The 25094-nt window shown below is 38.8% G+C and overlaps 1 protein-coding gene across 37 annotated transcripts in view; it reads right to left on the bottom strand.

Annotated features, from left to right (window-relative positions):
* The window catches only part of DEUP1 (deuterosome assembly protein 1), a 120588-nt gene that overhangs the window by 17793 nt on the left and 77701 nt on the right, over positions 1-25094 (bottom strand). For 24 of the 37 annotated variants that reach the window (XR_014067502.1, XR_014067507.1, XR_014067505.1 and 21 more), the window contains 3 exons: positions 13084-13107; positions 9432-9583; positions 3688-3802 (listed from right to left, as the gene is read on the bottom strand). Coding sequence is in view for 23 of the 37 variants with exons in the window: in XM_081536606.1 (XP_081392732.1) it covers positions 3688-3802; positions 9432-9583; positions 13084-13107 (291 nt within the window). In the remaining 14 variants the exon portion in view is untranslated. Of the gene's footprint in view, positions 1-3687; positions 3803-9431; positions 9617-13083; positions 13108-25094 lie in introns of all 37 variants that reach the window. The other 13 variants (XR_014067504.1, XR_014067512.1, XR_014067511.1 and 10 more) reach the window with 2 other exon arrangements.

The raw sequence follows: 25094 nt of genomic DNA, 5'->3' as shown, positions 1-25094 counted from the left end.
AACAGCATGGGAAAAAGCAATTGATAAATTTAATACCAACTTGTGAAAACAAATTTACCAACCTAGGAATAAAAGGAACTTCTTAATCTTTTAATAAGGAACCTGCAAAATATTTACAGCAAATATTATGCACAATGGTGGCATATTGAATGTTTTCCCTTTGTAATTGAAAATGAGAGAAAGATGCTGGCAATATCACTTCTACTGCTTTACATTTACTAGAGGTCCTTGTGTACAATAAGGCAAGAAAAAGAAAAAAGGTATAAAGATTTGAAAGTAGGAAGTCTAGCTATCATTATTTTGGTTCTGAGTATAGAAAATCCAAAAGAATCTATAGAACTGGGAAACATTGTGTGCTTAGTCACTCAGTTGTGGCCGACTCTTTGCGTTCCTATGGACTGTAGCCCGCCAGGCTCCTTTGTCCATGGGGATTCTCCAGGAAAGAATACTGGAGTGGGTTGCCATGCCCTCCTCCAGGGGATCGTCCTGACCCAGGGATTGAACCCAGGTCTCCCCCATTACAGGTGGATTCTTTACCATCCAAGCCACCAGGGAATTTTGATTCCAAGTATAGAAAATTCAAAGGAATCTATACAACTGTAAAGCATATATAAATCAAACTGAATATTTCCATGGGAATGGGACAAAGGTTGTTCCTTGCACCATATGCAAATGTTGATTCCAGGTCTATACTTAAGTGAAAAAAAAAAAAGCCAAAGCTTCTAAAAGATAACATAGATAATATTTTTATAACGTTGCGGCAGGCAAAAGTTGTAAATAAGACACCAAAAATATCAAGCATAAAGAAAAATACTTATAAGTATGAACATATTAAAATTAGGAACTTCTGATCATCAAAACATTCTATTAAGTGAGGAGGCAAGTATGAATGGGAGAAGATATTTGTAATACCTGTAACTACCAAAGGGTTTAAATCTAGAGTATACAAAGAACTCCTATAAATCAATAAGACAATTCAATAGAAAATTAGGCAAGCAAATCAAACAGATATCAAATATCAAAATAGTCAATAAATTTATGAAAAGGCACTCACCTCATTAGTCTCCAAGGAATAAGAATCAAAGTCACAATAAGATGTTACTACCCACTGACCATGGGGTTTCCATGTGGCGCTAGTGGTAAAGAACCTGCCTGTCAAATGCAGGAGATATAAGAGACGCGGGTCCAATCCCTGGGTCAGGAAGATTACCTGGAGGAGGGCATGGCAACCCACTCCAGTATTCTTGCCTGAAGAATCCCATGGACAGAGGAGCCTGGTGGGTTACAGTCCATAGGAATGCAAAGAGTCGGACATGACTGAAGCAACTTAGCATGCACGTATGCACCCACTGACCATAAAAGTTAAAATTAAGACTGTGTGGATCACAATAAACTGTGGAAAATTCTTCAAGAGATGGGAATACCAGACCACCTGACCTACCTCTTGAGAAACCTGTATGCAGGTCAGGAAGAAAAAGTTCGAACTGGACATGGAACAACAGACTGGTTCCAAATAGGAAAAGGAGTACGTCAAGGCTGTATATTGTCACCCTGCTTATTTAACTTATATGCAGAGTACATCATGAGAAACGCTGGGCTGGAAGAAGCACAAGCTGGAATCAAGATTGCCAGGAGAAATATCAATAACCTCAGAAATGCAGATGACACCACTCTTATGGCAGAAAGTGAAGAACTAAAGAGCCTCTTGATGAAAGTGAAAGAGGACAGTGAAAAAGTTGGCTTAAAGCTCAACATTCAGAAAACTAAGATCATGGCATCTGGTCCCATCACTTCATGGGAAATAGATGGGGAAACAGTGGAAACAGTGTCAGACTTTACTTTTTTGGGATCCAGAATCACTGCAGATGGTGATTGCAGCCATGAAATTAAAAGATGTTTACTCCTTGGAAGGAAAGTTATGACCAACCTAGATAGCATATTGAAAAGCAGAGACATTATTTTGCCAACTAAGGTCCATCTAGTCAAGGCTATGGTTTTTCCAGTGGTCATGTATGGATGTGAGAGTTGGATGGTGAAGAAAGATGAGTGCCGAAGAAATGATGCTTTGGAACTGTGGTGTTGGAGAAGACTCTTGAGAGTCCCTTGGACTGCAAGGAGATCCAACCAGTCTATCCTAAAGATCAGTCCTGAGTGTTCATTGGAAGGACTGATGTTGAAGCTGAAACTCCAATACTTTGGCCACCTCATGCAAAGAGTTGACTCATTGGAAAAGACCCTAATGCTGGAAAGGACTGGGGGCAGGAGGAGAAGGAGATGACAGAGGATGAGATGGCTGGATGGCATTGCCGACTCAATGGACATGGGTTTGGGTAGACTCCAGGAGTTGGTGATGGACAGGGAGGCCTGGCATGCTGCGATTCATGGGGTCTCAAAGAGTAGGACACGACTGAGCGACTGAACTGAACTGAACTGAACAGTTAAAAACTGTTGGAAAGAATACAGAAAAGGAGAATACTCATACACTACTTGTAGGGCTCTGAACTGACTCAAACAGGAAGAGAGCTTGACAGTACATGCTAAAGCTGACCTTGTGCATATTCTATGACCTAGCAACTCTGAGTGAGGGGGCTCAGTGGTAAAGAATCCAGGTGCCAATGTAGGAGACATGGGTTTGATCCCTGGGTCAGAAGATCCCCTGGAGAAGGAAATGGCAACCCACTCCAGTATTCTTGCCTGGGAAATCCCATGGACAGAGGAGCCTGGCGGGGTACAGTCCATGGACTTGCAAAGACACAACTTAGCAACTAAACAACAACAATGACCTAGCAATTCCATTCTTAGGTACAGATCCAACGGAAATGTGTACACATGTGCACCAAAGGTCACTTACAGGAATGTTTTTAGGAAAAGTATTTGTAATCACCTCTGAACAGGAAATAATTCAAATGTATGTCAATAGTGGAATGGATAAATTTTATCATTATGGACAATGGTATCATTGTATATGGTATTTATATATAATGTAATAGTAATAGAGAAACAAAAATGGATAAACTACAGCCAACAATATAGATAATGACTCTCATCAAACAATGTTGAAACAATGGTGGAAGAAATAATCCATACAAGAGAACACATGCAGCATGATACCATTTATCTAAAATTTACAAATGGCTACAACCAAGTTACGACCTTAAACGTCAGGACAGTGGTTATCTTGGGAGCAGGTTGGAGTGACTGGAAGGGCGTGGGAAGGGGGCCTCTGGAATATTCCTGATGCTCTGTTTATTACCTGGGCTGTAGCTGCACTGCTCTGCTGCCTTTTCAATAATTCATCAAGCTGTCCAATTCTGATTTGTGCATCTTTCTGTATGTATGTCAGAGTCAGTAAAAGAGATTTTTTTTAAACAGTCACAAAAGATCACTTGTAGCTCTTTAAAATATACAGAGCTTTGAGGCTCATGGAATGTCCAGAAGTGACTTGCATATTTAAAAGTCACCAGTAATTTCAGCCTGTACTTGAGGTGAAATACGTCACAAAACATTATGGATGCTTTTCCTTCTATAGATAGTCACAGCTGAATTACTTGCAGACCCATCTTGGAGTCCTATTCAAAGAGCAACATTTTTTTTTAAACTACTGTGTACACATCAGTAATATCAGTATTAGTGTAAAAGTATTCACTCCATAAAGGAAAAAATAGTAACCGATAATCAGCAACTCACCATTGGGAATACTTCATCATCACTAACCAAAGGACTTGTTATTTCTTTGGTTTGAAATGGCAAAGATGGCAATGGAGGTGTTGTACTTCTGTTTGGCTCACGATCATGGTTAAATCTAAAAGAGAAGGACTGGTTGTCATTATTGCTACCAAGGACACCTGCTTATTTATGGAGCTAAGAATTTAAATTTCTCCAATTTCTAACTGTGAGGAAAGCACAACAAAATATTTGGGCTTGTTATCTGGGTATTTCTTTGAAAATAATTTTGCTGACAATTTCTATTCCACTTAAAAGACTTAGAACAATTAATAATGAAGCAGGAAACTTTCTTAATTATTATAAATATTCTGCCATTCTTATTGCCTATATTGTTTCTCTTTCTGTGTTTTACTGTTTTGTCTCTTTGCTATTTAATTAAATAACATTAAACCAGTTTGAGAAAAATTTTGAAACAGCTAACATGGATGCCCTTGACAATTCTAAATAGATACTCTTTTTCTATTATCATTTCACTTAACCTCACTGGCTTTCTTTTTTTTTTTTTTTTTATAAATTTATGTATTTCAGTTGGGGGCCTTTCTTAACATAATCGTTCTTCTCTTTTTTTTGACACTAGAATAAGTCTCTGTACAATAACAATAATTCTAATTGCTATAGAGCTTAATAATTTATAGTATGTTTTCAGTTTACATCATCTCCTAAACTCCTCCACACTTAGTTGTATGACCTTGAGCAACAGGTAACTATATCTACCTGTAACTTTAATTTTTTCATTTATAAAAAAGGGTTGTTATGAGAATTGAACTCCACAGTTTGATGAAAAGCACAGTATAGAATTTGTTGTTTGTGCCAAAATATAGGGTAGAAGATTAGACTGAATAAAATACCAGTGGGATTTTAAATTTTGGTGTTCTGACTAAACAAATGAATAATAAAATAAACACACCAACTTGCCCTAAAATTTTACACAAAAAGGTCCTAACAGTATGGGCTGTTTGGAACTAAATAAGTATCTTCTCTGAACATTAATTCATGAAAATAGGGTTTAAATTCAATCAAAATCATCAAAGACCATGGAAACATAAAAATCCTTTCAATTTAAAGTTATTTATTTTTACTAACAATTCAAATTCTCTACAGGTATTATTTAACCATTTTCAAAGTCTTCATATTTTAACTTCACATAGTTCAAAAAATTTACATTATTTTTCTCTGTTCTTATCCAAAGACTATCTGTCTATATAGACTTATTTTATTATGCAAACATTTTCAAAGCTATACATACAAATAGCAGTAAAAGTTAAGTGAGGCATCTGTAAATTAGTACATAAAAACAAACAAAACATGCTCTCCATTTTTACTTATCTTGAAATAGATCTTTTTTTTAATCCATTCTTCCAAACCATAATTACCATGGAAACAGAACAGAAAATTGAACTGCAATAACATGGTTTATGATGTGCAAAATAAAATGAAACATTCCACAATTCAAATAGAATTATAACAATTGCCTTGTACATCTGCATAGAATCTTCAGCTGAACCTTTTAATTTGAATGAATCCATCTATACTTCAAAGCACAGTGGAAAAAAATAAGATAATTATAGAAATGGTTCAAGAAATATACATCCCTCTGTAATCTCAATTATACAGAGATTTCAGAGAAAGTATTATTTGCCCTAAATTATCTAAATAATTATCTCAATTATCCATTTTTCTTTGGATGTATAGATACAACTTTATGGTCTTAATTATTAAAATTTATATATGAACATTTTCTTTATTGTAAGATCAATAGTGCAGAGAATGAAAGGAAAGACTACATTATGAAGCAAAGCACTTTTGCTTTAAATCATCTTTATATCTGACAGAAAAGTTCTTCTTCTAGAATACAGCTATTCAAATACTTCATAAAACCACCTTGCAAAAAAATGCTAAGTATATCAATTTAAAAGCTATCTTAAAAATTATTTAAGAAAGCTTTTACTACCATCTCACAGGCTGGTCTGTTCAATTAGCTTTTCCATAGACCCTATTCCAAGGCCTCTCCTTACTTTGCCAGGAGGGCAGGAGCAGGTGTCTCTGTTGGAGAGAACTCTACCCAACTGGAGCCGGCTTGAGAGCTGAATCAACTGCACAGTTTGCAGAGCTGTCTGTCTACACATCCAATCCTGGCCCTCCATTAAGTTTACAAGCCTCCCTGGGCTACATACAGCGTAAAGTCTTCAGCATGAAATGGGATCCCTTCACAAAGTAAGCTAATTTACCACTTCTGGCCTCCCCTTCTAACACTCCACATAACACTCCCTATTCCATGCACTACCCATTATTTTCTAGCCTGGAACTCTTCCGTCTGCTATGTTTTTCTCCTAACTGAGCAAGACCATGGTGCAAAATGGACTCAGCTTACTTTTTTGCTTCTAGATAAATAACTATTCATTCCTTGACAAGGGATCCTGTAGAGTGATTATGACAAACCTGACTTTGTGGTGTTTTAGTACTAGAGATTTTTAATTTGCTGACTAGATTTGAAGGAATTTTATTGATTAGCTTGTGAGTACCAAAATCTTTCCAGTACCTGATATAATTCTTAAAGCCATATATTCAGTTTTAAGTATGAACTGTATATAGAGATAAAACTCCATATACTAGAAAACTGATTTGCCATTAAAATTAGTTATATATTAATAGTTCTGGATACCACTATTCTAAGTTAGCTTGTAAATGATCCTTAAACTTCAAAACTCTAACTTAATTCTAAAAACGTTGAAAACATTTATTACATCATTGTCAGATTCAGTTTCACCTCATTCACTAGTCCTGTTTGTGTGTTTCTGGTCCCATCACACTGCCTGCAGGGTCTCAGCTCCCTGACCAGGGACTGAAACTGGGCCACAGCAGTGAAAGCCTGGAATCCTGACCATTAGGTCACCAAGGAACTCCATTAAGTTTTTTAAAGTGCTGAATAACTTTTTTATTGGAAAAGAAATCCTTTGAAATATCCTAAAATGCTTCACATTTTAAGTGGATGAGCACAAAAATCTTGTCACTTCTAACAGGAGTGAAAAACAATAAAAACTGAGTTAACTTCCAAGCAGACAGAAGATTATTTTAATAATATATTATATAAGTGTTCCTCAGTCAAAAGCAAGAAGGGGTTAAAAATTAGACTACAGACTTTAAAATGTTGTGGAACATTATGTTCATATACCTTTATCTAAAAGCTTTTTCCTTTCTAAAATACTTTAATAAGACCTTATTGCATTAGCCATTGATATGTAAATATGACTGTGTGTTTTTTTATTTTTTTCTTCCTAATAAACACATACAGCTTTTAGTATTTGACTTCACTGAGCTGTGCTGTGAGGGAAGGAAAGGACATTGCCTTTTTTGCTTGCTAAAATTAATAGATATGTGCTTTACAGCTCTCCAGCAGTGAGTTCACAGTGTCCTTGCCTCTCGACAATTCTTTCCCCATAGTGGGTTTTACATGGTAATAATTTATTCAGAACATTTGAAATGCTGTTTCTTTTAAAAATTAGGTCACTGGAGAACACTGAAATCAGACAAGCCATTAAAACAAATTTAATGAAACTTTCAACAAATGAGACTGGCAGGACACAGGGCTCTGCAGTAGGAACAGTCGTCCAGGCTGCTTATTAACAGTCTCCTGCTGAGCGTTTTACCTCTCACACTGCTCCCTGTGTCGCCTGCTGTCTTGTTTCTGTTAGGCACTCTTCACACATCCCGTACTGCCCAAGCAATCCAAACAATATAAACACTGTTTAAAAACAGTAAAAGGCAGAGGAACTGTCTTTTTGTTTAAGCAAGAACATCTAGTACCTTCACCTAAGGCTTTCCAAGTTATTCCCAACAAACAAGAATAGGAAACAGTGTTCTGCATTAACAGGGGCACAATACAGACCAGTGGCTGAAGAAGATATGGCGAAGACCCTCCATAACATCACCAGGGTCCTGTTTTTCTCTTACAGAGAGAAAACTATATACAGAGGGTGGTGATGTGACCCTTGGAGAAATGAACCCATGGGGAGAGGAGCACTTTGTAAAGGGTTTGTTCTATATTAGAAGTTATATTCTTAACCCCCAAATCAAGGTTAGATTCTTCTGGACAGATTTTCAGTCTCACTGGCCAGTCAACATGGGGACACTCACCAGGGAGATGGCCTCTGCCTGGGGCTCACGCCATCTCATCCTCCCCACATTCCTTTTGGACTCTTGCTGCACCGCCCCATACATAACACCCTACCAACCGAAGAAGCGCCCCTTTGGAGCAGCAGCAGTCTTCTCTCATTCCCTCCACTAACCCCCTGAAGAGTTATTAGTTCAGCACTTCTGAGTGCTTGCTGTTTCTTACACTGGGTTAGAACATATCCTTCCGGCACATACAGGGCTAGGGTGGTGAGAGTGTGAGAGGATGTACTACATGCACAAGGATGCTGAGCAGATGTGTTTAGTACGGCCGCTGGACTTACGGACGTCTACCAGTAGAACTGGGCTGCTTAGTGAGCTGGGCATCACCCTTCCCCAACAGGACTATCTTTAGAGGAAATGTCAGATTCAGCCATTTGTTTATCCACCAAAATATACTTTTTAGGTACTGGGAGTTGGAGAAGTATTAATATTATTGTAAATATTGACAATTTTGTTAGAATAATAATATCATGATAATGTCTAACATTTAGGGAATTATACATTTTACAAAGAAATAGGTTTTCTCCTATAATCCTCAGAAAACCCTTATAATTATTATCCCTATTTGTCAGATGGGAAAATAAAGGTTAAATATTTGAATTCCCCAAAGCTGCAAATATTAATTATTTGTATGTGAAGTTTTCATGCTAACTATTATGAGCTTTTAAACAAAAGTTGTATTGATGTTAGGTCTGGACCTATTGATTCACCGTTTCTCAGCACCATGGAATTTTAGTAAACCTGATATCAAATAAGTTTGGGGAATATTGCACACCATACCTGTTCCTGGAAACTCACAAAAGTAATTAGCACATTAATGGCTTTGCAAAATCCTGTAGAAAAGAAACTTATTTGTTTTGCTGAGCATTTTCCCAGTACTGGAAAATGGTGAAAGAACTCCAGAGACAGTTCTGACTCCAAACATATTTTATTAAAGTTGAAGAAATTAGTCAAATGTTAAGGCTGATATATTTACGTAAATTTGGAAGTAAGACATTTTAAAGAGCCTGGGGATAATGTAGGCAGCAGATACTGATATTTCCACATGCTTCTCTTTACTCAGAGAAGACCTCTCTTACACATCCACAGGTTCTTTCCTATGAAAAGACCACAGTTTGTCACCACTGCTGGAGTGTCAGTATAAAGTGTACATATATTTGAAGTTAAGCCAGACGTGCTATCTTCCTGTATTCTGACATTAAAAAAAATTACTTTTGTATATTCTGTATGCCACATCAGGTTCTAAGAAAGTTCTGAACTGACAAAAATTCATTTTAACTGTCTACTCATTTCACTATCATCCTTTGAAAGCTACTGAGACCATAGAATTTCATGTAACAGTGTATCTAGACTATTGAATTGTCCCCATAAACAAATTTTAAGCAGCTGAAAGGAAAGTGTATAAAATTACAATTTCATTATTTAAAAACAAATTTCACTTGAATGTTTGTACATTTATATCCTTATGTAAGTGGAGCCGGCACACTCATCTTCATTTTTACCCCATTTTTATTTGGCTTTGATAGGCATACCTTCCTGCTTCTTCATAGGTATTTTGATTAGCCCATGTTGATTTTCCACTGGCATGAAGTTTTGCAAGATCATTTCGGAGCCTTTCATTCTCGTATTCCAGTTTGTTAATAGATGTATGCCTTGAATGTTCCCTGTTAGTGAAGTCTACACTCTAGAGAATAAAATACCATTGAAAAAATTGTTACTTACAAGTGATGCATATTTTCTGTGCATTTGGACACATGTTGGAAAGACCCTTTCATGTAAGTCAAGTCATGTGACTTTACCCCTGTGTACCTCCTAAATGTCTCTCTTCACCCTCTACCTTCTTACAACACAGGTCCTCAGTGACAGCTGCCACTGAACACATCACAGTGAAAGGGATGCCCATGCTCCAGTATAGAAAAGGCGCACTGCATGCATTACTGTTCTCCGTAGCTAGCACAAACTTCTAGTTTTAAGACTTTATGTGTTAATAGGGCATGCCTTCTAGTGCTGATTAGTAGTGGAACCAGAATTAACATATCTTTTAATTTTAAAAGATTTTTTTCACATTAAAACAATATATGTCATTATAGAAAATCACTTATCAACCCCTCACCGTTGGGTGGTATGAAAAATTATATATTAAATCCATATGATGGCAGTCTGATTCTGGGCCATTCTATACCAAGATCACTAGGTCCTGGATGAGACTGTGCCAATAACACACAGTCTTGAGCAGTGCAGCATCATGAAAAAGTTCTACTGTCTGGTATGGGCAACAATAAGAAACATATTTAAATCACAACATGAAAAATTTAGAGCAAGATTAAAGATTTCTGATGCTGTTTTAATTAAATGCTGTAAGAAGTTTCTTAGGGAGAGTCTAAACTTTTCTCCTCACAAAATTTTAAAAAACAGGATATATTCTGATATGAAAACTCATGAAAATGCTTTAAATAACCCCATGAAGTCCTTTATAATAGAACTATGATTTGAATACCCATGAATTATGTAGTTGCTGATTAAACAATAGTTCTCTGCTTTCAGAAGAGTAATATTTTAGTACAAAAAGCATAACATGAGTAAAATATTTTTTTGAAGCTCCAATTTTCTATGTTTAAAAGCTTGTAAGCCTATAGATGATTATGGCTTAGAACTGTTATTTCTAAGTTTCTAAATTTAAGGCTTTGAGTGCCATTGCATATGGGCTGGCATGTGATAAAGTCACTCAAAAATTTTTTACTAACTGCACATTTAAAAGTATTCATATACTATATTAATATCAATATTGATAAATAAGAATAGAAATGCATATATTAAGCATTAAAAATGCTTACCTGTTTTATGTTTTGCTTCAAAGGCCAAATCCGTTCATTAAAACTTCTGTTTACTGCCTAATTATTATGTGTGTGTGTGTTAGTCACTCAGTAGTGTCCAACTCTTTGAGATCCTATGGACTGTAGCCCACCAGGCTCCACTGTCTGTGGAATTCTCCAGGTAAGAATACTGGAGTGGGTTGCCATTCCCTTCTCCAGGGGATCTTCCCAACCCAGGGATCGAAACTAGGTCTCCCATATTGTGGGCAGATTCTTTACCATCTGAGCCACCTACACTATCCTTTTATAGAAGTTTATAAATCTTTAGAAAGGTCTACTTTTGAATGGAAAAAAAATGCTCCAGGAGGTCAGACGTTCTCAGAACAATATTGGCCAGTGTGACTTTTGGGAGAGAAGGGTTATTCAGGGTATTTCTCTGCTTGTTAGGCCCTTGCCTTTAGCCTATGTTAACTTTGCTCATTTGAGATATACTAGTACAGATAAGAAAGTAATCTATAATCTGCTTTAATGGAGACAGGATTGCTCATTCTAAAATTTGAGCCCATCTGTGATAAACATAAAGAAGGTAGATCTAATACAATTTTCCTCTCCAAAGGAGAACACTCATGGGCAGATCTGTTGAAAAATGATCTTGGAAAAGATTCAAAATTTTACTCCTAAAAAGACATCTCCTAATCAAAATATATAACTCTTGATAGTCTGCTGCTCTGTTACAATTTCATTCAAAAATTTTCTATAAAATTAGATTTCACCTGTGACTTTTCGGCCCAGTGTTGGTTTAAAGTATTTAAGAATGATAGTAATGATTTTTTTAAAAAACCCACAATTTTCTAAATGTACCATAATTAAATAAGTGTTGAAAAGTATGACCTGAAAGAATTACACAGGTAATGGATTTATACAATTTGTATTTAAAAACATTTTCCATTTTCCTGGATAGCATTTTTGGTGCTCTCTCATTTCATTTCTTCCTAAATACTTTTCCAATGATTTCAAAAATATATCCTCCAGTAGAAGGTTATCATGTGAAAACAGGCACTGATTAAACTTTACCTACGTATTGTTGATGGGTTCTTTTTACAGGCCCAATCAATTTCTTATTCCCTACCCCCACCCCCCAAATTTTAAGGTTTCATAGTTTTAACTGACTTTTCTTTTCTTTTTTTTTTTTTTTTATAAATTTATTTATTTTAGTTGGGGGCCAATCACTTCACAACATTGCAATAGTTTTTGCCATATATTGACATGAATCAGCCATGGGTTTACATGTGTTCCCCCTCCTGGACTTTTCTTTTTGAAATGGCGAAACCTCACGGTGCCTGTTTAGTTGAACACACAGTTGGGTTACTGAACTGTCTGGATGATAGTATTTTATAAGAGTTTTTTTTCTCTTAAATAATAGTTAGACTAACAAAGTATTTCTATAGAAGGACTGACTTTAATCATGTTTTAAGGTTAGTTTATTAATTTATAGCATGTAAATGAATGTTTTAGATGCTTAAAGTTAGTCACATAATCGTGTCCGACTCTGTGATCCCAAGGACTGTAGCCTGCCAGGCTCCTCTGTCCATGGGGATTCTCCAGGCAAGAATACTGGAGGGGGTGGCCATTCCCTTCTCCAGGGGATCTTCCCAACGCAGGGATCGAACCCAGGTCTCCTGCGTTGCAGGCAGATTCTTTACCAACTGAGCTACTAGGGAAGCCCTTTAGATGCTTATGAGGGTACTAATTTTTTATGCTGTTATTTTATTTAGCAAACTGTAGGGATAGTGAAAGGCCAATTAGTCTTAACAATTACTGTAAGTTCTGAGTTCTGACTAAATCTAATTTTATAACACCTTCCCTAAGTGAAAGAAGATTTAACAAATACAAATATGTCTAAGTAAATATGGAATCACAAAAAAGCCTATCATGATAAACTTGATTCTTTGTTAATTACCCAGGAGCAGAATAAAGATAAACCCCTCACTTTTCTCTATATAGTCAAGCTTTTGCACAAATCCATGGAAAACATCTTTTTCAAAGCAACAAACAAACAAACAAACAAAACACCAAAAAATATCCAAATAAACCAAAAACCTCTTGCTAATTCTGGCCTTAAGTATGTCACTGAGACCAGAGTAAAGCTTACATGCAAGGTGGTTAGTCCCACTAGTAAATTCTCCAAAGGAAAATGGGGGTTGTCACAGCCCCAGGCATGCAATAGGTAAAGGACTGAGTGCAAGATAGCTGTTTCTACTATTGGGTGGGTATGAACTTTCAACCTTTTTTCCCTAAGTGTAAATAATCAGGGAGCTTCACACTTAAGCAGAAAAGTTATCAAAGCTCTAGTAATTCAGAAATGACCTACCTTTATATTGGTAATTCCACTTGTCTAGGAAGGAAAAAATAATTGTTATTTTAATATTATAGAAATACTATATATTTTAGAAGACTTAAAAATAATGATGTAAATATTATGGTTTTTATTGCCTGAGGGAAAATTTCAGCAAATTATTTAATTATATGTTTACTTATTCATTCCAATTATTTTAGAGAGAATTAACTATCTAATTATGGGAGTTTAACACATAACAGATGAATTTTCTTTATGATATCTTTAAACTAGTAAGTGGTAAATAAATGACGTAACAGATTATAAAAGCTTAAAAAAGACAAGAGTCATACGGAACTCTTTTTTATTATTCACTAGACAATTGAGATTTTTCTCTTTGGGCAATGGCTTGACTATGTCAGTTAGCAAAGTTAATTCCAAATCTTCACACATAAAAAATGGAGAGAGTTATAAAGTCAGCTTCCTAAATGGGGGGAGTGTGTTCAAGATGGCATAGCATAGCATAGTAGGAAGACCCTGCACTCACCTGTTCCAGGGGCAAATCATAAAAACGCCTTACACAGCAACTACCTATGGGAACAACCTGAAGACTAGCAGAGAAGATTTTACATGTCTAAAGATATAAAGAAGGAACCATAACGAGATGAGTAGAAGGGGTAGACTAAGAAGGGTGTAGTCAGAATCACATCCCTGGACCAGCAACTCTCAAACTGAAAGAATATCACAATTGCAGAGGTCCTCCCCAAGCAGCAACGGATCTGAAGCCCACATCAGGCTCCCTAGCTTGGGGATGTTGTACTGGGAAGATGAGCTTCTAGGATGTCTGGCTTTGAAAACCAGCAGGACTTACCTTTGAGAAAGCCAGAGGGCTACAGGGAACAGAGACTCTGCTCTTAAAGAACATACGCAAAATTTCTCATGCTCTGAGTCTCAGCACAGAGGCAGCAGTTTGAAAGGAGTCTGGGTCAGATCTACTTGCTCATCTTGGAGAGCCTCCTGGAGAGGTGAGTGGCAACTAGGACTCCCCTGAGGGTGGAGGTACCAGTGGCCACCGTTCTTGGGAGCTTATTCTACCATATGGACACCAGCACTGACAAGTACCATTTTGGATACCTGCCCACCAGCTGGTTGGCACCAGTCCCAGGACTTCATGGACTGCACATTCAGCTGTGCCAGGATCTGGCCCCACCCACTAAAGAGTTGGCACCAACCTTGGGCTTCACAGGCCCCATGATCGGCTATGCTGGGATCCAGCCCCACCCACCAGTGGGAAAGCAGCCAGTACATGAGGCGGTGGCTGGCAGCCACCTTTGCAAGGGGCCAGCCCTGCCAACCAGCATGCCCACAGCAGCTGGCCATGCCACAAGAGAAGGGTTCACACAGCCCACATATGAGGCATCCCAAGAGCATATAACTCCAGTGAAAAGAGGGAGTGTTCTGCTGGGCCCCATAGGACATCTCCAACATAAGGCCATTTCTCCAAAATCAGGAATCATAACCAACCTACCTAGTATGAAGAAATAAAAAAGAAAATTGGGCAAAATGAGATGAGATAGGTATAAATCCATATGAAGAAGATGTAGGATAAGCAATCTACCCAGGAAAGAGTTAGAGGTAATGATGTTAAAGATGTTCAATGGACTCAGGAGAAGAATGGATGAATACAACAGTAAGTTTAACAAAGAAAAAACACAAAGAAGATCCAAAAAAGAGCTTAATAACACAACTGAAATAAAGAAAATACACTACAAAGAATAAACAGTAGATTACATGATAGAAAAGAACAGACCAGTGAACCGTAAGATAGAGTAGTGGAAATTACCCAAGAAGAGTTAATGCTCATCCTTTTCAAACTATTCCAAAATACTGAAGAGGATGGAATGCTTCTGAACTCATTCTAGGAGACCAGTATCAGCATGATGCAAAAACCAGACAAAGACACCACAAAAAATAGTAACGGGTCAATATCACTGCTGAACATAGATGCAGAAGTTCTCAACAAAATGTCAGCAAATCAAGTTTAACAATACATTAAAAAGATTATACACTATGATTAAGTGGGATTTATCACAGGAGTATATGTATGGTTCAATAACCACAAATAAATCAATGTGACATACCACATTAAAAAACTGAAGAATAAAAGTTATATGATCATCACAATAGATAAAGGTTTTGACAAAATTTAACATCCATTTATGATAAAAGTTCTCCAGAAAGTGGCCATAGAGGGAACATTTCTCAACATAATAGAGACCCTATATGACAAACACATAGCCAACATCATATTCAACAGTGAAAAGCTGAAAACAGTTTCTCTAAGATTAGGATCAAGACAAGGATACTCACTCTTGCCACTTATTTAACAATACTAGAAGTCCTAGCCTCAGCAATGAGACAAGAAAAAGAAATAAAGAGATTTCAAATTGGAAAGGAAGAAGTAAAACGATCAATGTTTGTAGGTGACATGAAACTATATATAGAAAATCCTCAAGATGCCACCAAAAAACTATTAGACATAATAAATTAATTCAGTAAATTTGCAGGATACAAAATTAATATACAGAAATCTTTTGCATTCCTATATACTAACAATGAACAAGAAAGAGAAATTAGGAAAACAACCCTATTTAGAATCACATTAAAATAATAAAATGCATAGGAATAAATCTACCTAAGAAGGTAAAAGATATATACTTGGAAAATTATAAGACACTGATGAAAGAAATTGAAGATAGCACAAACAAATGGAAAGATATATGGTACTCATAAATTAGGAGAATTAATATTTTAAAACTGACCATACTCCCCAAGGCAATCTGCACACTCAATGCAATCCGTATCAAAATATCAACTGTATTTTTCACAGAACTAGCAGAAATAATTCTAAAATTTCTTCAAAAACACAAAAGACCTTGAATAACCAAAAAATATTGAGAAAGGAGCATGTTCTACAAAGCAAAAGGAAGAGTGGGCAGCAGAGGATGAGATGGTTAGATAGTACCACTAACCCAGTGGACATGAAACTAAGCAAACTCCAGGAGACAGTGGAGGACAGAGGATCCTGGCTTGCAACAGTCCATGAGGTTGCAAAGAGTCAGACACGACAACAAGAACAAAGCTACTGTAATTGAAACAGTATGTCACTGGGGCAAAAACAGTACATTGACCAATGGGACAGACTAGAGCATCCAGAAATAAATCCACACTAACATGGTCAATCAAAAATTTATGACAAAGGAGGCAAGAATATACAATGGGAAAAAGACAGCCTCTTCAGTAAACAGTGTTGGGAAAATGGACAGCTACATGCAGAAGAATCAAATTGGACTACTCTCACACCATGGACAAAATAAACATGGGATGGATTAAAGACTTATATGTAAGGGCTTCCCTGGTGGTCCAGTGGTTAAAAATGGCAGGTCCACCTGCCGATGTAGGGGACACGGGTTCGATCCCTGGTCTGGGAAGATTCCCAGACGCCCCACATATCTTGGGACAAGATTCCACATATCTTGGGACAACAAAGCCCGTGGGCCACAATGACTGAGCCTGCACACCTAGAGCCCATGCTCTGCAACAAAAGAAGCCCACACGCCACAACTAAAGAGTAGCCCCCGCCTGCCACAACCAGAGAAAACCCATGTGCAGCAATAAAGACCCATCACAGCCAAAAATAAATGAATAAACCTTAAAAAGACTTAAATGTAAGACCTGAAACCGAAGAACTCCTAGAAGAAAACGCAGTATGCTTACCAACACTGGTCTTAGTAATATTTTTTTGGATCTGTCTCCTCAGGTAAGAATAAAAAAGCAAAAATAAACAAATGTGTTTGCATCAAACTAAAAAGTGTTTGCACAGGGAAGGAAACTATAAACAAAAAAAGGCAGCTTAATGAATGGGAGAAGATATTTGCAAATGATACCTCTGATGAGGGCTTAATATCCAAAATATATAAAGAACTGATACAACTCAACATGAAAAAAAATCTCATTAAAAATGAATAGAGGACATTAACAGGCATTTTTACAGTGAAGACATCAGTTCAGTTCAGTCGCTCAGTCGTGTCTGACTCTTTGCGACCCTGTGAATCGCAGCACGCCAGGCCTCCCTGTCCATCACCAACTCCTGGAGTCTACCCAAACTCATGTCCATCGAGTCGGTGATGCCATCCAGCCATCTCATCCTCTGTTGTCCCCTTCTCCTCCTGCCCCCAATCCTTCCCAGCATTAGGGTCTTTTCCAATGAGTCAACTCTTCGCATGAGGTGGCCAAAGTATTGGAGTTTCAGCTTCAACATCAGTCCTTCCAATGAACACCTAGGACTGATCTCCTTTAGGATGGACTGGTTGGATCTTCTTGCAGTCCAAGGGACTCTCAAGAGTCTTCTCCAACACCACAGTTCAAAAGCATCAATTCTTCGGCGCTCAGCTTTCTTCACCGTCCAACTCTCACATCCACACATGACTACTGGAAAAACCATAGCCTTGACTAGACCGACCTTTGTTGGCAAAGTAATGTCTCTGCTTTTATATATGCTATCTAGGTTGGTCATAAACTTCCTTCCAAGGAGTAAGTGTCTTTTAATTTCATGGCTGCAATCACCATCTGCAGTGATTTTGGAGCCCCCAAAAATAAAGTCTGACAGTGTTTCCACTGTTTCCCCATCTATTTCCCATGAAGTGATGGGACCAGATGCCATGATCTTAGTTTTCTGAATGTTGAGCTTTAAGCCAACTTTTTCACTCTCCTTTTCACTTTCATCAAGAGGCTCTTTAGTTCTTCTTCACTTTCTGCCACAAGGGTGGTGTCATCTGCATATCTGAGGTTATTGATATTTCTCCCAGCAATCTAGATTCCAGCTTGTGCTTCTTCCAGCCCAGCGTTTCTCATGATGTACTCTGCATGTAAGTTAAGTAAGCAGGGTGGCAATATACAGCCTTGACGTACTCCTTTTCCTATTTGGAACCAGTCTGTTGTTCCATGTCCAGTTCTAACTGTTGCTTCCTGACCTGCATACAGGTTCTCAAGAGACAGGTCAGATGGTCTGGTATTCCCATCTGTTGAAGAATTTTCCACAGTTTATTGTGATCCACACAGTCAAAGGCTTTGGCATAGTCAATAAAGCAGAAATAGATGTTTTTCTGGAACTCTCTTGCTTTTTCAATGATCCAGCGGATATTGGTAATTTGATCTCCGGTTCCTCTGTCTTTTCTAAAACCACCTTGAACATCTGGAAGTTCACGGTTCACGTATTGCTGAAGCCTGCCTTGGAGAATTTTCAGCATTACTTTACTAGCGTGTGAGATGAGTGCAATTGTGCGGTAGTTTGAACATTCTTTGCCATTGACTTTCTTTGGGATTGCAATGAAAACAGACCTTTTCCAGTCCTGTGGCCACTGCTGAGTTTTCTAAACTTGCTGGCTTATTGAGTGCAACACTTGAACAGCATCAACTTTTAGGATTTGACATAGCTCAACTGGAATTCCATCACCACCACTAGCTTTGTTTGTAGTGATGCTTCCTAAGGACCACCTGACTTTGCATTCCAGGTTGTCTGGCTCTAGGTAGGTGATCACACCATTGTGGTTATCTGGGTCATGAAGATCTTTTTTGTATAGTTCTTCTGTGTATTGTTGCCACCTCTTCTTAATATCTTCTGCTTCTGTTAGGTCCATACCGTTTCCGTCCTCTATTGAGCCCATCTTTGCATGAAATGTTCCCTTTGTATCTCTAATTTTCTTGAAGAGATCGCTAGTCTTTCCCATTCTATTGTTTTCCTCTAGTTTGTGCACTGATCGCTGAGGAAGGCTCTCTTATCTCTCCTTGCTATTCTTTGGAACTCTGCATTCAAATGGGTATATCTGTCCTGTTCTCCTTTGTCTTTTGCCTCTCTTCTTTTTTCAGCTATTTGTAAGGTCTCCTCAGAAAACCATTTTACCTTTTTGCATTTCTTCTTCTTGGGGATGGTTTTGATCATCACCTCCTGTACAATGTTATGAATCTTTTCCCATAGTTCTTCAGGCACTCTATAAGATCTAATCCATTGAATTTATTCATCACTTCCACTGTATAATTGTAAGGGATTTGATTTAGGTCATACCTGAATGGTCTAGTGGTTTTCCCTACTTTCTTCAATTTAAGTCTGAATTTGGTTCATGATCTGAGCCACAGTCTGCTCCCGGTCATGTTTTTGCTGACTGTATAGAGCTTCTCCACCTTTGGCTGCAAAGAATACATCAATCTGATTTCAGTATTGACCATCTGGTGATGTCCATGTGTAGAGTCTTCTCTTGTGTTGTTGGAAGAGGTTGTTTGCTATGACCAGTGCGTTCTCTTGGCAAAACTCTATTAGCCTTTGCCCTGCTTCATTCTTTACTCCAAGGCCAAATTTGCCTGTTACTCCAGGTATCTCTTGACTTCCTACTTTTGCATTCCAGTCCCCTATAATGAAAAGGACATCTTTTTTGGGTGTTAGTTCTAGAAGGGCTTGTAGGTCTTCATAGAACCGTTCAACTTCAGCTTCTTCAGCATTACTGGTCAGGGCGTAGACTTCGTTAATGTGATATTCAATGGCTTGCCTTGGAAACAAACAGAGATCATCCTGTTGTTTTTGAGATTGCATCCAAGTACTGCATTTCAGACTCTTTTGTTGACTATGATGGCTACTCCATTTCTTCTAAGGGATTCTTGCCCACAGTAGTAGATGTAACGGTCATCTGAGTTAAATTCACCCATTCCAGTCTATTTTAGTTCACTGATTCCTAAAATGTCGATATTCACTCTTGCCATCTCCGGTTTGACCTCTTCCAATTTACCTTGATCCAGGAACCTAACATTTCAGGTTCCCACACAATATTGCTCTTTATAGCATTGGACTTTACTTCCATCACCAACTTCCACATCAACAACTGGGTATTGTTTTTGCTTTGGGTCTTTCTCGTCATTCTTTCTGGAGTTATTTCTCCACTCTTCTCCATTAACTTATTGGGCACCTTCTGACCTGGGGAGCTCATATTTCAGTGTCCTATCTTTTTGCCTTTTCATATAGTTCATGGGGTTCTCAAGGGAAGAATACTGAAGTGGTTTGCCATTCCCTTCTCCAGTGGACCACGCTTTGTCAGAACTCTCCACCATGGCCCGTCCATCTTGGGTGGCCCTACACGGCATGGCTCATAGTTTCATTGAGTTGGACAAGGCTGTGGCCCATGTGATCAGTTTGATTAGTTTTCTGTGATTGTGGTTTCATTCTGTCTGCCCTCTGATGGAGAAGGATAAGAGGCTTATGGAAGCTTCCTGATGGGAGAGACTCACTGAGGGGAAAACTTGGTCTTGTCCTGATGGGCAGGGCCATGCTCAGTAAATCTTTAATCCAATTTTCCGTTGATGGGCAGGGCTGTGTTCCCTCCCTGTTGTTTGACCTGAGACCAAACTATGGTGGAGGTAATGAAGAAAATGGCAACCTCCTTCAAATGGTCCCTTACATGCACTGCCACACTCAGTGCCCCCGACCCTGCAGCAGGCTGGAGACTCCTGGACACTCACAGACAAGTCTGGGTCAGTCTCTTGTGGGGTTACTGTTCCCTTCTCCTGGGTCCTGGTTTGCACAAAGTTTCATTTGTTCCCTGCAAGAGTCTGTTTCCCCAATCCTGTGTAAGTTCTGGCGGCTCTATGGTGGGGTTAATGGTGACCTCCTCCAAGAGGGCTTATGCCACACCCAGGTCTGCTGCACGCAGAGCCCCTGCCCCTGCGGCAGGCCACTGATGATCCATACCTCCACAGGAGACACTCAAACACTCAAAGGCAGGTCTGGCTCAGTCTCTGTGGGGTCTCCTGGTGTGCATAAGGTTTTGCTTGAGCCTTCTGAGCATCTCTGATGAGCTGGAGTTTGACTGTATACGTGATTTCACCCCTCCTACCATCTTTCTGGTACTTCTCCTTTGCCCTTGGACATGGGGTATCTTTTTTTGGTGGAATCCAACATTCTCTTGTTGACGGTTGTTCAAAAGTGAGTTGTAATTTTGGAGTCTTGCAGGAGAAGATGAGCACACGTCCTTATACTCCGCCACTCCAAGATGGTGTATCTATATATATACACATTCTCCTTTATATTCTTTTCCATTTTGGTTTATCTTCACTGGTTCAATATCAAGATAGTTTCATAGCTAAGTTGTTCTAACCTTTAAAGACCTGTAATTCCAATATTATTTAAACTATGGCAGACCACTCATAAATATGGAAAACTCCCTATTTATGTTATAAAGCCAACATAACTGTATAACAAGCTGGAAAAAAGAAAACTATATACAAATCTCATTTATACACACAAATCTTAATTTCTAAATAAAATATTACCACATAGAAGCCAGTAATATATCAAAACCGTTAAGAGTATGACTGTTATATGTTGAAGTCCCAGCCATCATTAATACCTTAGAATATGATCTTATTTGTAAACAGGATCTTTACAGAGGTAACCAAATGAAGAATGAGGTCATTAAGGTGGACTCTAATCCAATACGACAGGGATTCTATAAAAGGGGGAAATTCGGAAACCAGAACAGACATACACAGAAGGAAGATGGTATGGAGAAACAAAAAGAAAGAAGCTGGCCATGTGAAGACAGGGCATTGGAACAATGCATGTGCAAGCCAAGGACTGACAAAGATTGTTGGCAAAACACTAGAGGCTATAAAGAGGCAAGGGTGAATTCTCCCCCAAAGATTTCAGAGGGAGCATAGTCCTATTGAGACTCCCCCGGTGGCTCCGACATTAAAGCATCTGCCTACAATGTGGGAGACCTGGGTTCAATCCTTGGGTCAGGAAGATCCTCTGGAGAAGGAAAAGGCAACCCACTCTAGTACTCTTGCCTGGAAAATCCCATGGATGGAGGAGTGTGGTAGGCTACAGTCCATGGGGTTGCAAAGAGTTGGAAACAACTAAGCTACTTCACTTTCTTTTTCTTTTCACAGTCCTACTGACACCCTGATTTTAGACTTCTAGCTTCCAGAACTATACAATGGTAAGTTTCTTTTGTCTTAAGACACTCAGTTTGTGGCAAATTGTTATGACACGACTCGAAAATGAATATAATGATCAAAAAGGTTTATTCCAGGAATTTAAAGGTGGATCAATATCAGGAAATCTATCAATCACAGTGATCAGTTCAGTTCAGTCGCTCAGTCGTGTCCAACTCTTTGCGACCCCATGAATCGCAGCGCACCAGGCCTCCCTGTCCATCAACAACTCCTGGAATTTACCCAAACCCATGTCCATCGAGTCAGTGATGCCATCCAGCCATCTCATCCTCTGTCGTCCCCTTCTCCTCCTGCCCTCAATCCTTCCCAGCATTAGGGTCTTTTCCAATGAGTCAACTCTTCGCATGAGGTGGCCAAAGTATTGGAGTTTCAGCTTCAACATCAGTCCTTCCAACGAACACCTAGGACTGATCTCCTTTAGGATGGACTGGTTGGATCTTCTTACAGTCCAAAGGACTCTCAAGAGTCTTCTCCAACACCACAGCTCAAAAGCATCAATTCTTCGGCGCTCAGCTTTCTTCACCGTCCAACTCTAACATCCATACATGACCACTGGAAAAATCATAGCCTTGACTAGACGGACCTTTGTTGGCAAAGTAATGTCTCTGCTTTTTAACATGCTGTCTAGGTTGGTCATAAACTTCCTTCCAAGTAGTAAGCGTCTTTTAATTTCATGGCTGCAATCACCGTCTGCAGTGATTTTGGAGCCCCCAAATATAAAGTCTGACAGTGTTTCCACTGTTTCCCCATCTATTTCCCATGAAGTGATGGGACCAGATGCCATGATCTTAGTTTTCTGAATGTAGAGCTTTAAGCCAACTTTTTCACTCTGCTCTTTCACTTTCATCAAGAGGCTCTTTAGTTCTTCTTCACTTTCTGCCACAAGGGTGGTGTCATCTGCATATCTGAGGTTATTGATATTTCTCCCGGCAATCTTGATTCCAGCTTGTGTTTCTTCCAGCCCAGCATTTCTCATGATGTACTCTGCATATAAGTTAAATAAGCAGGGTGACAATATACAGCCTTGACATACTCCTTTTCCTATTTGGAACCAGTCTGTTGTTCCATGTCCAGTTCTAACTGTTGCTTCCTGACCTGCATACAGGTTTCTCAAGAGGCAGGCCAGGTGGTCTGGTATTCCCATCTGTTGAAGAATTTTCCACAGTTTATTGTGATCCACACAGTCAAAGGCTTTGGCATAGTCAATAAAGCAGAAATAGATGTTTTTCTGGAACTCTCTTGTTTTTTCGATGATCCAGTGGATGTTGGCAATTTGATCTCTGGTTCCCCTGCCTTTTCTAAAACCACCTTGAATATGTGGAAGTTCACGGTTCACATATTGCTGAAGCCTGCCTTGGAGAATTTTGAGCATTACTTTACTAGCGTGTGAGATGAGTGCAATTGTGCGGTAGTTCGAGCATTCTTTGGCATTGCCTTTCTTTGGGATTGGAACGAAAACTGACCTTTTCCAATCCTGTGGCCACTGCTGAGTTTTCCACATTTGCTGGCATATCGAGTGCAGCACTTTCACAGCATCATCGTTCAGGAATTGACATAGCTCAACTGGAATTCCATCACCTCCACTAGCTTTGTTCATAGCGATGCTTTCTAAGGCCCACTTGACTTCACATTCCAGGATGTCTGGCTCTAGGTGAGTGATCACACCATCGTGATTTTCTGGGTCGTGAAGATCTTTTTTGTACAGTTCTTCTGTGTATTCTTGCCACCTCTTCTTAATATCTTCTGCTTCTGTTAGGTCCATACCATTTCTGTCCTTTATTGAGCCCATCTTTGCATGAAATGTTCCCTTGGTATCTCTAATTTTCTTGAAGAGATCTCTAGTCTTTCCCAATCTGCTGTCTTCCTCTATTTCATTGCATTGATCACTGAGGAAGGCTTTCTTAACTCTCCTTGCTATTCTTTGGAACTCTGCATTCAGATGGGAATATCTTTCCTTTTCTCCTTTGCTTTTCACTTCTCTTCTCTTCCCAGCTATTTGTAAGGCCTCCTCAGACAGCCATTTTGCTTTTTTGCATTTCTTTTCCATGGGGATGGTCTTGATCCCTGTCTCCTGTACAATGTCACGAACCTCTGTCCATAGTTCATCAGGCCCTCTGTCTATCAAATCTAGTCCCTTAAATCTAATTCTCATTTCCACTGTATAATCATAAGGGATTTGATGTAGGTCATACCTGAATGGTCTAGTGGTTTTCCCTACTTTCTTCAATTTAAGTCTGTATTTGGCAATAAGGAGTTCATGATCTGAGCCACAGTCTGCTCCCAGTCTTGTTTTTGCTGACTGTATAGAGTTTCTCCATCTTTACCTGCAAAGAATATAATCAATCTGATTTCGGTGTTGACTATCTGGTGATGTCCATGGGTAGAGTCTTCTCTTGTGTTGTTGGAAGGTGTTTGCTGTGACCAGTGTGTTCTCTTGGCAAAACTCTATTAGCCTTTGCCCTGCTTCATTCTGTACTCCAAGGCCAAATTTGCCTGTTATGCCAAGTGTTTCCTGACTTCCTACTTTTGCATTCCAGTCCCCTATAATGAAAAGGACATCTGTTTTGGGTGTTAGTTCTAGAAGGTCTTGTAGGTCTTCATAGAACGGTTCAAATTAAGCTTCTTCAGTGTTACTGGTCGGGGCATAGACTTGGATTACCGTGATATTGAATGGTTTGCCTTGGAAACGAACAGAGATCATTCTGTCGTTTTTGAGATTATATCCAAGTACTGCATTTTGGACTCTTTTGTTGACCATGATGGCTACTCCATTTCTTCTAAGGGATTCCTGCCCACAGTAATAGATATAATGGTCATCTGAGTTAAATTCACCCATTCCAGTCCATCTTAGTTCGCTGATTCCTAGAATTTGACGTTCACTCTTGCCATCTCCTGTTTGACCACTTCCAATTTGCCTTGATTCATGGACCTAACACTCCAGGTTCCTATGCAATATTGCTCTTTACAGCATCGGACTTTGCTTCTAT

Source organism: Giraffa tippelskirchi, chromosome 10, assembly GCF_054371585.1.
Source record: "Giraffa tippelskirchi isolate mGirTip1 chromosome 10, T2T-mGirTip1v1.2.pri, whole genome shotgun sequence".
Classification (NCBI taxonomy): domain Eukaryota; kingdom Metazoa; phylum Chordata; class Mammalia; order Artiodactyla; family Giraffidae; genus Giraffa; species Giraffa tippelskirchi.
This window is presented reverse-complemented; position numbering and strand designations above follow the sequence as displayed.